The sequence below is a fragment of the Pleurodeles waltl genome, chromosome 6 (genome assembly GCF_031143425.1).
Source record: "Pleurodeles waltl isolate 20211129_DDA chromosome 6, aPleWal1.hap1.20221129, whole genome shotgun sequence".
NCBI lineage: Eukaryota > Metazoa > Chordata > Amphibia > Caudata > Salamandridae > Pleurodeles > Pleurodeles waltl.
The window spans coordinates 1710609421-1710625174 of record NC_090445.1 but is presented as its reverse complement, the minus strand read 5'-3'; the positions used below and the strand labels follow the sequence as shown (position 1 = coordinate 1710625174).

General features: G+C 50.5%; 1 protein-coding gene across 3 annotated transcripts in view; it reads right to left on the bottom strand.

Moving 5' to 3' along the window:
- The window catches only part of LOC138301425 (H-2 class II histocompatibility antigen, A-Q alpha chain-like), a 43692-nt gene extending 28188 nt beyond the window's left edge, over window positions 1-15504 (bottom strand). Inside the window, exon 1 of one of the 3 annotated variants that reach the window (XM_069241908.1) lies at window positions 15331-15504. In XM_069241908.1, the coding sequence (XP_069098009.1) occupies window positions 15331-15409 (79 nt within the window). In that variant the 5' untranslated portion in view covers window positions 15410-15504. The remainder of the gene's footprint in view (window positions 1-15330) is intronic. The other 2 variants (XM_069241907.1, XM_069241906.1) reach the window with 2 other exon arrangements.
- Between the last annotated feature and the right edge of the window lie 250 nt (window positions 15505-15754).

Sequence of the window (15754 nt, the reverse complement as noted above, 5' to 3'; positions counted from 1 at the left end):
GTCTGTGTGCCCTGCCAACTATACACTGTATACCATATAGATAAGTCACCCCTCTGGCAGGCCTTCCAGCACTAAGGCAGGGTGCACTATATTGTATGTGAGAGCATAGCTGCATGAGCAATATGCCCCCACAGTGTCCTTACCAAACCTGGGACATAGTGAGTGGACAGAGCAGCCATTTTACTTCATGTGCTGGACACTGGTCAGTACGAGTTTCAAGGCTACATGATGGCCTCGCTGAACCCTGGGTTGTTTGGTATCAAACAACTAAGAATGATAAATCCAAACTGGTATCAGTTTTGGATTTATTACTAAGTGTACCCTGTGGCACCCTTAGAAGTGCCCCCTGGGAAAGCGAACTAGCCTGGCATGGTTGCTGACTGGTTCTAACCAGCCTGCCACTTCTAGACAGCCAATCTACAACCTTGGGGAGAGAGATTCTTCTCTTTGGGTTGCAGACAAAGCCCTTTTTGGGTAGAGAGATTCTTCTCTTTGGGTTGCAGACAAAGCCCTTACTGGGTGGAGGTGCCAACACCCCCTCCCTCAGGAATGTGCACTGCCCCGGCAGCGAGCTTCAAAGGGCTTGTAGCCTTTGAAACTCGACCCCCAGGCCTGCTGCTAGCAGAAGATGGCCGCCTTTGCTGCACACCCCCACTTTTGGTGGGAGCAACAGTGGGAAAACTACACAAAGGGTAGGAGCAGTGGCCACAACTGGCATGTACCACCCCTAAGGTGTTACCTGTGAGATGGACACTCCATTTCATTTTCTTCCATCTTAAATGGAAGGAAAATAGCCAATCAGGTATAGGGATGTGACCTCTGCCCAGTGGAAGTGGTCACTTAGTGGGTATAGCCACCCTAAGGTAGATGACCTATTGGTCACTACCAGGGTCCCTCTAAAACGCCCCCTAAATTTAATATTTAGAGGGCAGCCCTAGACCAAGACTTTGGATTTGACGGACAAAAAGAAGACCAACAGAAGAAGATCCAAAGCACAAGAACTGTGGACCTGCTGCATCAAAGAAAAGGCGTCAAACCGTGCCTGCTGTACCCAGGACCCGAAAATGACTGCTGAGGAACTGCTGGACAACTAGAAAACTCTACAAAAACACCGGAGGATCTCTAGGCTTCGTAAATCACCCAAGAACTCCCTCCAGAGTGGAGGTACCACTCTAAAAACGTCAAGGAACCAGCAAGCCAGTGAGGGTCACTTCACTGACCAGCCACTAACTCCAGAACCGGACATCACAGCTGGACCAAACTTCATCCCAACAACTGCGAGGACAACCCCCACCAGTGTGCAAAGTTTGCTGGCACTCTACCTTCCAGTGGTCAAACCGTGCCAATACCCTGAGTATTGGTCAGCTAACATCAGACACCAAGAAAAACAGCCCCCCCCCCGGCTGCAAAAGGACCAGTAGGAAGCCCCAGTCAAGGGACTTCAGGAACACCTGGATCTCCCACCAGAGTGCCCCAGTTGTCCTGAAAATGGCCCTTGAACCAACTTACCTCCTGCTCCTGAGGGCATCTTTGTGCACAGCTCCTGGCTCACCGAATCACACTGCACCAGGCCGCCCTGTGTCCTGCACCAAAGTACCTGCTGTGCCCTAAGGATCCCCCAACCTCGACACTCCAAGGGGACCCCCAGGATCAATCTTTCAACTTGTCTGTGCAGTGATTTTCCAAGTGGTCCGTCGCAGTGCCACCGGCTCCAGAGACCTTCTCCCGCTGCTCCCTCCTGAACTGCGAGCCACCTGAACTTCTCCAGCTGGCACAGTGTGCCCACCTACGACCTTGCCAACCTGCAAAGAAGAACGTGGTAAACCAACTGTACGATTTTATAAGTATTTTTAAAGTTGATCCTCCATTGATTCCTATGGTGCGTAATTATGCACAAAAATACAATTTTTTATTAAAATTCATATTTTGAAGAGTAATTAACTAAATCTGATCATCTTGGTCCTAAAATGTATATAAAAATCTGAAGCATTTTTATAAATTTGTTTCGAGTTATTCCTTTGAGCGTGTGAGTTGCAAGATTGATGCTGTGAGTACAACAAATGCTGTACACTTCCCCAGGACAGGCCTAACTGCTCGACCAAGCTACTTTAGAAAGTAGAGCATTAGGTGGTCTAGCTTTTGCCTCTGTAAACCAATGTATGGTTGCCTGGACCCCTGCACAGTGTGCCTAGCTTTGCACACTACACAGTGGAACAGCCTTGTACAAGATCTGCAGCATGGTGGAAGCTTTTGCCTATTTAAGTTTATAAGTTTTCATAATTCACGTGCAGCATCACAGGAAGACTGAAAGGTTTTTCCAGGTATTGCGTTTAGAATTTTCAATTCTATTAAGGACACGGAGGCGAGGATTATGCTTCTCTTTCTATGCTTTAATAACTTCAGCAGCCAATTAAAAAGACTTTTCACAAAAAACTACAAATCCCATGAACCCGCTATTGCACTAGAATGACCATAGAGTCCAGCCCTATAAAACCTTCCTGACACAAAGTCTCTTCCTCTTTCTTTGCATATAGACATAGCTCCTGCACTAATGCCGAAGAGTCACAATTAAACCTGGAGTCCAGAAAAAAGAAGAACGACGAACTTCCGAACCAGAACGATGAACATCCCATCAACAACGAGGAAGGAGAAGCAAGACTCCTCAGTGGAAATCCAGGCGATGGAATCTGAATCATTTATCCTCTTGATCCAGGACAAAGAAAATAACGAGCCATAAACACTGTCTTATATATAATAGAGCAGATAAAGTCAAACACTTTTTTTTATGTACACAATACAATATCAGGGTGGGAATTTATTATTATTATGTGTTTTAAAAACACATCAACATTATGAAAAACAAAGTATAAATACATCAAGAAACATGAAAGCCGAACAATAATCATGGGTGGGATAATCCTCGCCTCTGTGTCCTTAATAGATAGAATTGAAAACTCTAAACACGATAGATAGAAAATTTTTCATTCTATGTCAGGACCGGAGGCTCTGATTATGCTGTTTAAAGTCTTGCCGTTACTACTGACAACACATCCAAAATAAATCTATAATCAAACCTTTTAAACGTGGAATCCGAGGACTAATCTGCTGCGTTCAAGATATCTTCTAAACGAGAACCAAGAGTAAAATACTTTGATGCCATAGCACCCCTCACGGAATGCGCCCCAAATTTGGAAGTATCAATACCCGCTTCAGACAAAATCCATTTCACCCATCTGGCAAGAGTAGCTGAAGAAACAGGTCTAAATGGTTTTTGGAGTGAAATAAGCAGCTGGCCCAACATATCGGAGCGAAATTCAGAAGTACTCACCTCATAATCTTTTAGGCATTGAACAATGCAAAGTTTGTTATTATCCGGAAATGCTGGATAGGATATCAACCTGGTGTTGCACTTAGTCCTTCAAGATATAACAAATGAAACACCTTCAGGAGAGAAAAGTCTCCCTGCCAATTCTAAAGCTTTAATGTCAGAAACACGTTTACAAGAAATGAGACAAAGCAGGATAGTAAGCTTGGCAGAAAGTTGTTTCCTGGAGATCTAAAAACCCTAGAACAATGTTAACATCCCAGAGCTCCGAGTACTTGGGTAGAGGGGGATTTAACATCCTAATGCCCCGAATCAGTTTACAAACAACAGGTAACTGACCAACAGGTCTACCATCAATAAAGACACGGCTGGCAGAAATGGATGAACAAACATTTTTGACAGAATTATAAGCCATCCCAGAGGCGGCTAAAGATGCCAGAAAATTCAGGATCATAGTCCAATCCGCATTAAAGGGATCTGAACCCTGTGAAGAACACCAACTACACCAGCGTCTCCAAGCTGAGGCTTAACATTCATGTATGTTGGGGGCCCAGGATTGATTGATGAATTCCTGAGCTTCGTTTGAAAGGCCTGGGAGACTCCAATTTTGCCTAAAAGATGCCAAGCTAGAAGAGACAGTTGACCTGACAGGATCAAGGGGTTAGGAGACCCCGCTGGATCCAGAAGGAGGTTCCAACGCCAGGGCAAGAGACTGGGGGGAGCACAGGCTAGCTCCATCATGACGGGAAACCAAGGCTGGGCTCTCCAAAATGGAGCGATCAAAACCTTGTCCGCTTCTTGTCTCTGAAGATGAGCTAGGACCCTGGGAATCATTACAAATGGAGGGAATGCATCAGAGAGGAAAGGAGTCCAATCTTGGAGAAAAGCATTGGTAGCCCTTGCTCCCGGATCCAGACGCCAACTGAAGTACGTCGGGAGTTGAGAATTCAGATGGGGAGCAAAAAGCTTAATTGTGCACGGACCCCACAACCTCATGACAGACCTGAAAACTCACGGGTGCAACCTCCAATCGCTGGAATCCGTCAAATGACGGGAGTGCCAATCCGCAATCACATTCCATTGACCTGGTAAGTACTCCGCTGTCACAGAAATGTGATTGTGAAGACAATAATACCAAAAGTCTTTGGCAATCTCCATCAATAAAGGTGAATGGGTCCCCCCCAGCTTGTTCACGTATCGAACCGCTGAAACATTGTCCATCCTGAGAAGAATGCAACATTTCGCTTTGCCCACGGTGAAGCTGCGAATTGCAAAGGAGCCTGCTAAGAGCTCCAGGCAATTGATATGCAGAGATAGTTCCTGCTGGGACCAGCGACCCCCAGTAGAGATATGGCTGCAATGAGCCCCCAAACCCCACAGACTGGCATCCGCTTCTATGATCAGGTCCGTGGAGCAGGGAAAAATGGCTCTCCCATTCCATGCTTCCATGTGAGATAAACACCAAGAGATTTCTATCTTCGCCTCCTCCGAAAGGGGAACTGACTGGGAGTAAGACAAGCCCTTGTTCAGGTGCATGATCTTGAGGAGTTGAAGAAACCTGTAATGCAGGGGCCCCGGAAAGATCGCTTGAATAGAAGAGGCTAGCAGTCCCACCAGGTGAGCCAGGGACCTCAAGGATACAGTCGTCTTGGACAAGGCTAGTCTCAATTCTCTCTTGATATTCCTCACTTTTGTTGGAGGAAGAATCAACTGAGCTGAGGGTGAGTCCACCAGGAAACCTAGGAATTCTATAGATTGAGAAGGGATTAGAATGGATTTTTGGATGTTGATGGCAAAGCCTAAATATTGAAGGAGAGAAATCGCCCATTCCAAGTGGGTCATAACCGTCTGGGGAGATTGGGACATAATTATTATGTCGTCCAGATAAATGATCAGGCAAATGCCCCTGGTTCTCAGACATTCCACAACTGGCCTCATTCGTTTCGTGCAACACCACGGGGCTGAAGGGAAGAACCTTGAATTCATAGATTTTTCCCTCCCAACGAAACTGGAGGAAACGTCTCTGGGGAGGGAAGATAGGAACGGATAGATAAGCATCTTTCAGGTCCAGACGGACCATCCAATCTCCAGTCCGGAGAATGTCCCGTAGTAAATGGATGCCCTCCATTTTGGAATGGCGATACAGAATCCACTGATTGAATTCCTTTAGATTGAGGACTAATCTTGAGCAGCCACCCTTATTATCTAAATAATAATATTTATCACTAAACCTCGGGGATGCAACTCTGTTTTCTCTATTGCATCCTTGGATAGAAGCTCCTGAATCTCTTTTTGAATGATTATCTGATCTGCGTGGGAAAAATACAGAGTGCTGGGAAAAGGAAGTTGAAGAGGAGATTGAAAGAACTCTATCTTGAATCCCCAAACGGATTCTAGCACCCACGGGTCGTTTGAAATTTGTTGCCGATTGTGATAGAAACATTGAGTGGGACCCCCTAAGGAAACCTCTTCCCACAAAATAATTCTCACCTGCAGAGGAGGAATCCTGGATGGCGGCGGCTGTGCCCCTGAACCTTCCTCTACAGAAACGGCCTCTGAAGGAACGTCTGGAAGGGTAGAAGGAGGAGGCTTGGTCCTGATAGACACCTCAACCTCTGTGACCCTGGAAGCTGTCTCCGGTTGGATTCTGTATGCAAGTTCCAGGATCTTAGTCAGAGGACCTGACAAGTCCAAAAGCTTGTCCTGACAGGATTTCCAAGCCCTATCGATACCCTTCTTAGGGTCCTTAGTATATTTTTTCAGGTAGGTCACCACTGATGGGTCTATCTAGGGAGTCTCGGCCACCTTGTCGGGAAGATCAGGTCTGGGGCATTCAGAGCTCAAACATGCGCGTACCTCCTTATCGAACTCTTGTCGAATGTGGACTTTCACATAGTCAGTGACTTCAGGAGGAGGGATCCAAGCCGTAGATCTGGGGTGTATAATCTCACCCAGTTCAAAAGTTAACAGTTTTGCCTGCTTAGGGTTGGAGGTATGATGGGTTTTTGCCTTACGCTTGCGTGGTGGGCGCGAATCAGTTTTAGACGAACCCCGAGAAGAGGAAGCGTTGGAATCATCTGATAACTCTTCAGAGCGGGGTTCAGCAGGCATACTGTAGGGATGCTCATTAGCCAAAGAAGCCGCAAGTTTCTGGAAGGCTTCAGAGTGAATTTCTTTAGAAGGCAAAGACATGGACTCTTCACTAAGGCCCCCGGCGGGGGGAAGCCAGCCTTGTTGTTGAGCAAACCCGTAAAGGTGATCCTTTAATGGGGTAATAGCTTTAACCAATGCATCATTAACGGTTTGGTGCATGCCTGCGTCCAATGCCTGCGTCCAATGCCTGCACAAGATCCTGTTCAAAGGAGCCGGTGTGAGCTTCTTCAAAATAGTAATTCTCATCCCCCTCTTGATATTCTTCATACATAGCTGGTTAGAATGAGAGCAACCCAGAGTAAACAGAAATATATATATATAATGATGATCACACTGTGATCAAGGGGGAGGATAAAAGGGGGGAGCTGTAAATTCTGACCCCAAATTGCAGAAACTGAAATAGAGTGTGGAGGAGCACTCATACAGCTCTAGGTAAATCCTTGATTTAATTTTACAACCCTGGAGCACCAAATTTGGCAGAGCGTTCAGGGGAGCACAGGGGACGGAGGCCCCGTAATTATGGAGAGGCCCCACGGTGTTCAGAAACTCAAGAACACACTGGGTACAGCTGCACTGAAAACTACGGGACGCACGAGCCGGGATATTCTCCTAATGAGAGGGAACACGTTTGACGGCTCGCGCGTACCCGGGGCGCGCTATAAACATAAAAATAGGACAGTCCAGGCTTCCAGAAAGGGCTCCTGCTCCACAACAACGTGAGTGGCAAACCGCCAGGTTCACAATTTTAAAAAATAAAAGGTAACACTGTAAAACACAATAAAGAACAAGGAATAAACAGCGCGGAAGCCACTCATAAGGTGAAACAACAACACTGTAAGCAATACAGGAAAACAATCGCGTAAGAGGTAAAACTAGAATTAACTGGCTGCGAAGCAGCAAAGAAAGAGGAAGAGACTTTGGGGGTTATTACAACTTTGGAGGAGGTGTTAATCCGTCCCAAAAGTGACGGTAAGGTGACGGATATACCACCAGCCGTATTACGAGTTCCATAGGATATAATGGACTCGTAATACGGCTGGTGGTATATCCGTCACTTTACCGTCACTTTTGGGACGGATTAACACCTCCTCCAAAGTTGTAATAACCCCCTTTGTGTCAGGAAGGTTTTATAGGGCTGGACTCTATGGTCGTTCTAGTGCTATAGTGGGTTCATGGGATTGGTAGTTTTTTTGTGAAAAGTCTTTCTAATTGGCTGCTGAAGTTATTAAAGCATAGAAAGAGAAGCATAATCAGAGCCTCCGGTCCTGACATAGATTTAAGAAGGGATAGGGTAGGATTCGGTATCAGTCCAAGTGTGACACGTTTGTGACCTGAAGAGAAACCCATAATGCCATGTGGATTAGAGCACATTGTAGGCTTGCTGCTACTTTCAACAACATTTGCCTCTTGCAACAGGCATTCAATAAATTGTGTGTTTTCTAATGTTGTACATAAAAAGCCTTTGCATTTATACAATCAATATGGTCTTGCTTTATTTCGTTATTTTTGTAGAAATGTAAATCTATTCTCCTGGTGAAGGATAGATGACACCCCAAAACTTGTTGGGGAAATTGAAAAAGTGTGTAAACGATATTTCAAAAGCTCCGAGGGATATTTTCTATTGTGAATTCATTTGAATTATATATAAACTGGATGCACTGTATGTCTATATAGTGTGCCATTTTATTGGAATATAGGTTTGATTCTTGGAGCCAGCGTTTGATAAAAGAGTCTTCGGTTCTCCTTGTTCTGCAGCTGTTTGCATTGCTACTTTAGCGCCTGCTGGCGTCGCTGCGCTATGTCCCAACTGTGGCTCCATATTCGTATGCAGCCCTTTCTCGTTAATAATGAACCTTTACCTTAGTCTGTTGGTAGCCTGGTGGCCCTTAGTACCTATGAATTCATCTCTCGTTCACCGTGAAATACCTCCTGTACTTTGTAAGGGCTGCCTCTAGCTCTGGAATCAGGGCCAGTGTTACCCTACTAATCAAGACATGGCCTGACTCTGCCCCCGTTGACTCGGCCTCTGTGCTGCACTCTGAAGCCCGGGCCCTGTGGACTTGGCGCTTTACAGGGCAACCATTGCACACAAGTAATCAGCGTCTTCCCACTCGCTACAGGTTCTGCTTAAAGTGCTCCCCAACACTTCCCACCTCGCCAGTGGCGTAGCGTGGGTTGTCAGCACCCGGGGCAAGGCAAGTAATTTGCGCCCCCTAACCCGTGGATTTTAGCACTCGAGTCTCTTCCAAGATGTTGCGCCCGGTGCGGCCGGCCCCCCCTGCACCCCCCACGCTACGCCACTGAATTACAACATTATCTTACAGCCGGGGTTGTAACTCCCCAGGCAACGCCGCCGTTGCTTACTTGAAGTAAGTTTTGCTTGGCTCAGCCGTAACCTGCTCCAGCCTTGTCTCCGGCCCAGGCTGGCAGATGGCGAAAGGACGGGCCCCGCTGCATTGTACTGCACACTGATATAGCGCTTACCATCCTTCTGTGTGGCGCTTAAATGCCTGCTTCCTTGGCAGCAAGCCTCGCTCCGGAGGGAGTCTGCTCCAGAGGAGGGGCCTTTACATCTTCACTTTAGAGGGGAGAAGAGTCATTCGTTTGTGCAGCCAAAATGTTTAACTGTTGGTGCAATCTGAAAATTGTGGTCTTGTTCCTTTGTCGTGTCTAAGCCTTCGGACCGCTCCATGCTTCCTTGGTGTGGATCATTTCTATGTAACTCACTGCAGACCTATGTGTGTAACACCCTGCACACCCATGTGTGTAACACCCTGCAGACCCATGTGTGTAACCACTGCAGACACATGTGTAACCCACTGCAGACCCATGTGTGTAACACACTGCAGACCCATGTGTGGAACCCACTGCACACCCATGTGTGTAATACCCTGCAGACCCATGTGTGTAACCCACTGCAGACCCATGTGTGTACACTCTGCAGACCCGTGTGTGTAACCCACTGCACACCCGTGTGTGTGACACACTGCAGACCCTTGTGTTTAACCCACTGCACACCAATGTGTGTAACCCACAGCAGCCACGTGTGTAATACCCTGCAGACCCATGTGTGTAACACCCTGCAGACCCATGTGTGTAACCCACTGCAGACCCATGTGTGTAACCCACTGCAGACACGTGTGTAACCCACTGCACACCCATGTGTGTAACCCACTGTAGACCCATGTGTGTGACCCACTGCAGACCCATGTGTGTGACCCACTGCAGACCCGTGTGTGGAACCCACTGCAGACACATGTGTGTAACACCCTGCAGACCCATGTGTGTAACCCACTGCAGACCCATGTGTGTAACCCACTGCACACCCATGTGTGTAACCCACTGCAGACCCATGTGTGTAACCCACTGCACACCCATGTGTGTAACCCACTGCACACCTATGTGTGTAACCCCCTGCAGACCCATGTGTGTAACCCACTGCACACCCATGTGTGTAACCCACTGCAGACCCATGTGTGTAACCCACTGCAGACACGTGTGTAACCCACTGCAGACCCATGTGTGTAACCCACTGCAGACCCATGTGTGTAACCCACAGCAGACGCATGTGTGTAACACCCTGCAGACCCATGTGTGTAACCCACTGCAGACGCATGTGTGCAACCCACTGCAGACCCATGTGTGCAACCCACTGCACACCCATGTGTGTAACACCCTGCAGACCCATGTGTGTAACCCACTGCAGACGCATGTGTGTAACCCACTGCAGACCCATGTGTGTAACCCACTGCAGACACATGTGTGTAACACCCTGAACACCCATGTGTGTAACCCACTGCAGACACATGTGTGTAACCCACTGCAGACACATGTGTGTAACCCACTGCAGACCCGTGTGTGTAACGCCCTGCACACCTGTGTGTGTAACACCCTGCACACCCGTGTGTGTAACTCACTGCACACCCATGTGTGTAACACCCTGCACACCCATGTGTGTAACCCACTGCAGACGCATGTGTGTACCCACTGCAGACCCATGTGTGTAACCCACTGCACATCCATGTGTAACCCACTGCAGACCCATGTGTGTAACACCCTGCAGACCCATGTGTGTAACACCCTGCACCCCCATGTGTGTAACCCACTGCAGACCTGTGTGTGTAACGCCCTGCACACCCATGTGTGTAACACCCTGCACACCCATGTGTGTAAGCCACTGCACACCCATGTGTGTAACACCCTGCACACCCATGTGTGTAACCCACTGCATACGCATGTGTGTAACCCACTGCAGACCCATGTGTGTAACCCACTGCACACCAATGTGTAACCCACTGCAGACGCATGTGTGTAACACCCTGCAGACACATGTGTGTAACACCCTGCAGACACATGTGTGTAACCCACTGCAGACCCATGTGTGTAACACCCTGCAGACCCATGTGTGTAACCCACTGCAGACCCATGTGTGTAACCCACTGCAGACCCATGTAACACCCTGCAGACCCATGTGTGTAACCCACTGCAGACCCATGTGTGTAACCCACTGCAGACCCATGTGTGTAACCCACTGCACACCCATGTGTAACCCACTGCAGACCCATGTGTGTAACACCCTGCACACCCATGTGTGTAACACCCTGCACACCCATGTGTGTAAGCCACTGCACACCCATGTGTGTAACACCCTGCACACCCATGTGTGTAACCCACTGCATACGCATGTGTGTAACCCACTGCAGACCCATGTGTGTAACCCACTGCACACCAATGTGTAACCCACTGCAGACGCATGTGTGTAACACCCTGCAGACACATGTGTGTAACACCCTGCAGACACATGTGAGTAACCCACTGCAGACCCATGTGTGTAACACCCTGCAGACCCATGTGTGTAACCCACTGCAGACCCATGTGTGTAACCCGCTGCAGACCCATGTAACACCCTGCAGACCCATGTGTGTAACCCACTGCAGACCCATGTGTGTAACCCACTGCAGACCCATGTGTGTAACCCACTGCACACCCATGTGTAACCCACTGCAGACCCATGTGTGTAACACCCTGCAGACACATGTGTGTAACCCACTGCAGACCCATGTGTGTAACCCATTGCAGACCCATGTGTGTAACCCACTGCAGACCCATGTGTGTAGCCCACTGCAGACCCGTGTGTGTAGCCCACTGCAGACCCATGTGTGTAGCCCACTGCAGACCCATGTGTGTAGCCCACTGCAGACCCATGTGTGTAGCCCACTGCAGACCCATGTAACACCCTGCAGGCCCATGTGTGTAACCCACTGCAGACCCATGTGTGTAACCCACTGCAGAGCCATGTGTGTAACCCACTGCACACCCATGTGTAACCCACTGCAGACGCATGTGTGTAACCCACTGCAGACCCATGTAACACCCTGCAGACCCATGTGGGTAACCCACTGCAGACCCATGTGTGTAACCCACTGCAGACCCATGTGTGTAACCCACTGCATACGCATGTGTGTAACCCACTGCAGACCCATGTGTGTAACCCACTGCACACCCATGTGTGTAACCCACTGCACACCCATGTGTGTAACCCACTGCACACCCATGTGTAACCCACTGCAGACGCATGTGTGTAACCCACTGCAGACCCATGTATGTAACCCACTGCAGACCCAGGTGTGTAACCCACTGCAGACCCATGTATGGAACCCACTGCAGACGCATGTGTGTAACCCACTGCAGACGCATGTGTGTAACCCACTGCAGACCCATGTGTGTGACCCACTGCAGACCCATGTGTGGAACCCACTGCAGACCCATGTGTGTAACCCACTGCAGATCCATGTGTGTAACCCACTGCACACCCATGTGTGTAACCCACTGCAGACCCATGGGTGTAACCCACTGCATTTGTGCACTGCCTTAACTTACTGGCCGTGCTCCAACCCCAGCTCTCAGCTGGGCAATGCTCTCGCTGGCTGCATCTCTGAGTCATAGATTATTCACTTTTCTTTTGTTAATAAACCCCTTTTGGCTTCAAATTGTCATGTGAGCAGATGTTATACATATAAACTCTCTAGGAGGCATGTGCCTTTTTGTATGCATCTGGCATAACATTTGCTAGGTGTGTGATGCATTCGACCATCAGTGTTATTTCCCGCCTTGGGTCTGGGCCCTTTAATAATCACCCCACACACCTGTGCCTGACCTCGGCACCACAGGATCTGTAAGTTTATGCGCTGTACTAACTGGGCTCGTCTAGACTAGTTAGTTCTTGGGTGACACTCGGAAATCTTTACCAGTTGTGTCCTGAGTGGACCTGGCACTGTGCTGTGCCCCCCAGAATGAATGTGTTATTTAATGGTGCCTTGTACTGGGCCCTGGTGCTTCACAATCACTCCCCTTTCTCCACTATAGTAACTACTGTTTTACCTGCATGCTGTACTTAACCCCCTTGGAGCCCCTGTCCTCTCGGGGTCCTATTCTCAGCGGAACCCCCTTACCCCCAGCTAGTGAGGAAAGAAGGCGGAGACACAACCAACCCACTGAACACATTCAAACACCAGCCCAACCTGTAGGAAGGCTACTAAACATGTCCAAACCGCACGGAAACTGGTCAGAACCTCATCCAACGCCTTCAGGGATGAAAACCAGACACTGAGCTTCTCATGGTCTGTCTCTGGAGCCAAAGAGGCACTAGACTGATGTCTAAGAGAGAGCTCATGCACTAGACTGATGTCTAAGAGAGAGCTCATGCTTCAAGGCGACGGCAGCGTGCCATCCTCTGAACCCTCCGCTCCAGTCCCACCGCACTCCCAGAGCCTCCTCACAGCGCGCAGCCTCGCGCCTCACACCCACCGAGGTCTCTAGTCCCACCGCACTCTCAGAGCCTCCTCACAGCGCGCAAACTCAGGCCTCACACCCACCGCACTCCCAGAGCCTCCCCACAGCGCGCAACCTCAGGCCTCACACCCACCGAGGTCTCCAGTACCACCGCACTCCCAGAGCCTCCTCACACCAACCGAGGTCTCTAGACCCACCGCACTCCCAGAGCCTCCCCACAGCGCGCAACCTCGCGCCTCACACCCACCGCACTCCCAGAGCCTCCCCACAGCGCGCAACCTCAGGCCTCACACCCACCGAGGTCTCCAGTACCACCGCACTCCCAGAGCCTCCTCACACCAACCGAGGTCTCTAGACCCACCGCACTCCCAGAGCCTCCCCACAGCGCGCAACCTCAGGCCTCACACACACCGCACTCCCAGAGCCTCCTCACAGCGCGCAGCCTCGCGCCTCACACCCACCGAGGTCTCTAGTCCCACCGCACTCTCAGAGCCTCCTCACAGCGCGCAAACTCAGGCCTCACACCCACCGCACTCCCAGAGCCTCCCCACAGCGCGCAACCTCAGGCCTCACACCCACCGAGGTCTCCAGTACCACCGCACTCCCAGAGCCTCCTCACACCAACCGAGGTCTCTAGACCCACCGCACTCCCAGAGCCTCCCCACAGCGCGCAACCTCGCGCCTCACACCCACCGCACTCCCAGAGCCTCCCCACAGCGCGCAACCTCAGGCCTCACACCCACCGCACTCCCAGAGCCTCCCCACAGCGCGCAACCTCAGGCCTCACACCCACCGAGGTCTCTAGACCCACCGCACTCCCAGAGCCTCCCCACAGCGCGCAACCTCAGGCATCACACCAACCGAGGTCTCTAGACCCACCGCACTCCCAGAGCCTCCCCACAGCGCGCAACCTCAGGCCTCACACCCACCGAGGTCTCTAGACCCACCGCACTCCCAGAGCCTCCCCACAGCGCGCAACCTCAGGCATCACACCAACCGAGGTCTCTAGACCCACCGCACTCACAGAGCCTCCCCACAGCGCGCAACCTCAGGCATCACACCAACCGAGGTCTCTAGACCCACCGCACTCACAGAGCCTCCCCACAGCGCGCAACCTCAAACCAACCTCTGCACTCTTCGGCAACCCTAGATCCCAACCAGAAACCTTAAGTGCTGATAGTTCATCAAATGGAAAAATAACAACAAAGCCGAACTCTTTCATCGACGTTTGATATCTATGTGAAAACACGAAAGGGAACCCCGGAGACCCAGCGGTGCAGATCACCTTTCACAGCCGCGGTCTGTGCTCTGCGCTCCCACAGACCGCTACACAACCCCGGACTCACAGCCAGGGCCCCTGGTCTCCCCACAGCCCTGCCTGAGAGGTCAGCGCATCCTCTGCGTGCCTTCCTCTCCCTGCCCCCTCTGTACTCGAGTAAAGTACCCGTCCACCTCGTTACACCTCATAAACTCGCATGTTACAGTCCTGGCAGCATGTAACCTTCTCTAACCTAGGGACTCACCCGCTCTCATAACTCACAGGGTATCCTCTGTGCAACAGCTGCTTTAACCACTGACGTTTAGTTGCGGAGTAGTGTGTTACCAGCCATGAAGCGCCTCGGCGCCTGCTCAGGGGTAGCAGGCACTATATAAAACATGTGAGTATCTGTTGCAGGGAGCCCTTCCCAATCAGAGGCAGCGTGCCCTCTCACAGCCAATCACTCTGTCCAATACACCCACGCGCCACGCATGCACTGAAGGTGGGAAGTCAGTCACAGCTGGAGCGGGGTGAGGCCCACCCTTGCCGCTGAAGTATCTCAGACGATACAGACCTACCGAAGGGCCATTGACTCTTCGCATGAAAGCTGCCCGGAACCTCCACGAACATGTACAGAAACTCACCCGACACCTGCACTCTGCGCCTGTGACAAGGTGACTGAGCTCCTCTGTCAATGACTCACAATGTCTGTACTGGGGGGTACTTTATCTCCTCTATAGGATGGATCGTGCCCCGCTAGCTCTGTACCTGTCGGATGCCTTACAGCTCTTAAAGGACTCACCTTCGAGAGCCCCCATCTCTGGCAGTGCCAGCAGATGCCACAAGGCCACAGCCCACATGAAAGGTGCGAGGTCTCCCATGGCCTCCTCCGGACAAAGTGCCTCCCTTCTCCTCAGTCACCGCTCTGCCTCTGTAGCGCCGTCTGATCTTGTCTCCGGCTCTCGCAGCGCTGGGCGGGCCCCGGGAGGGAGGGGAGCGCGGACCGTGTACCGGCTCCAATGGTGGCCCTCCCCGCCAGTGACACTACGGTTACTAGGTAGGAAACCCCCGGCACCAGACGTTGGGACCTTGCCAGTCACTGAACCCCTGGAGGCTTCATTCCGTGCCGACCTCTTTGGGTCTGGCCTGGAGGCAGCTCACTCGCTAGACTTATGTTTGCAGAAAAAAATGATAAATAACAAATACATAACTCTATGCAGACATCC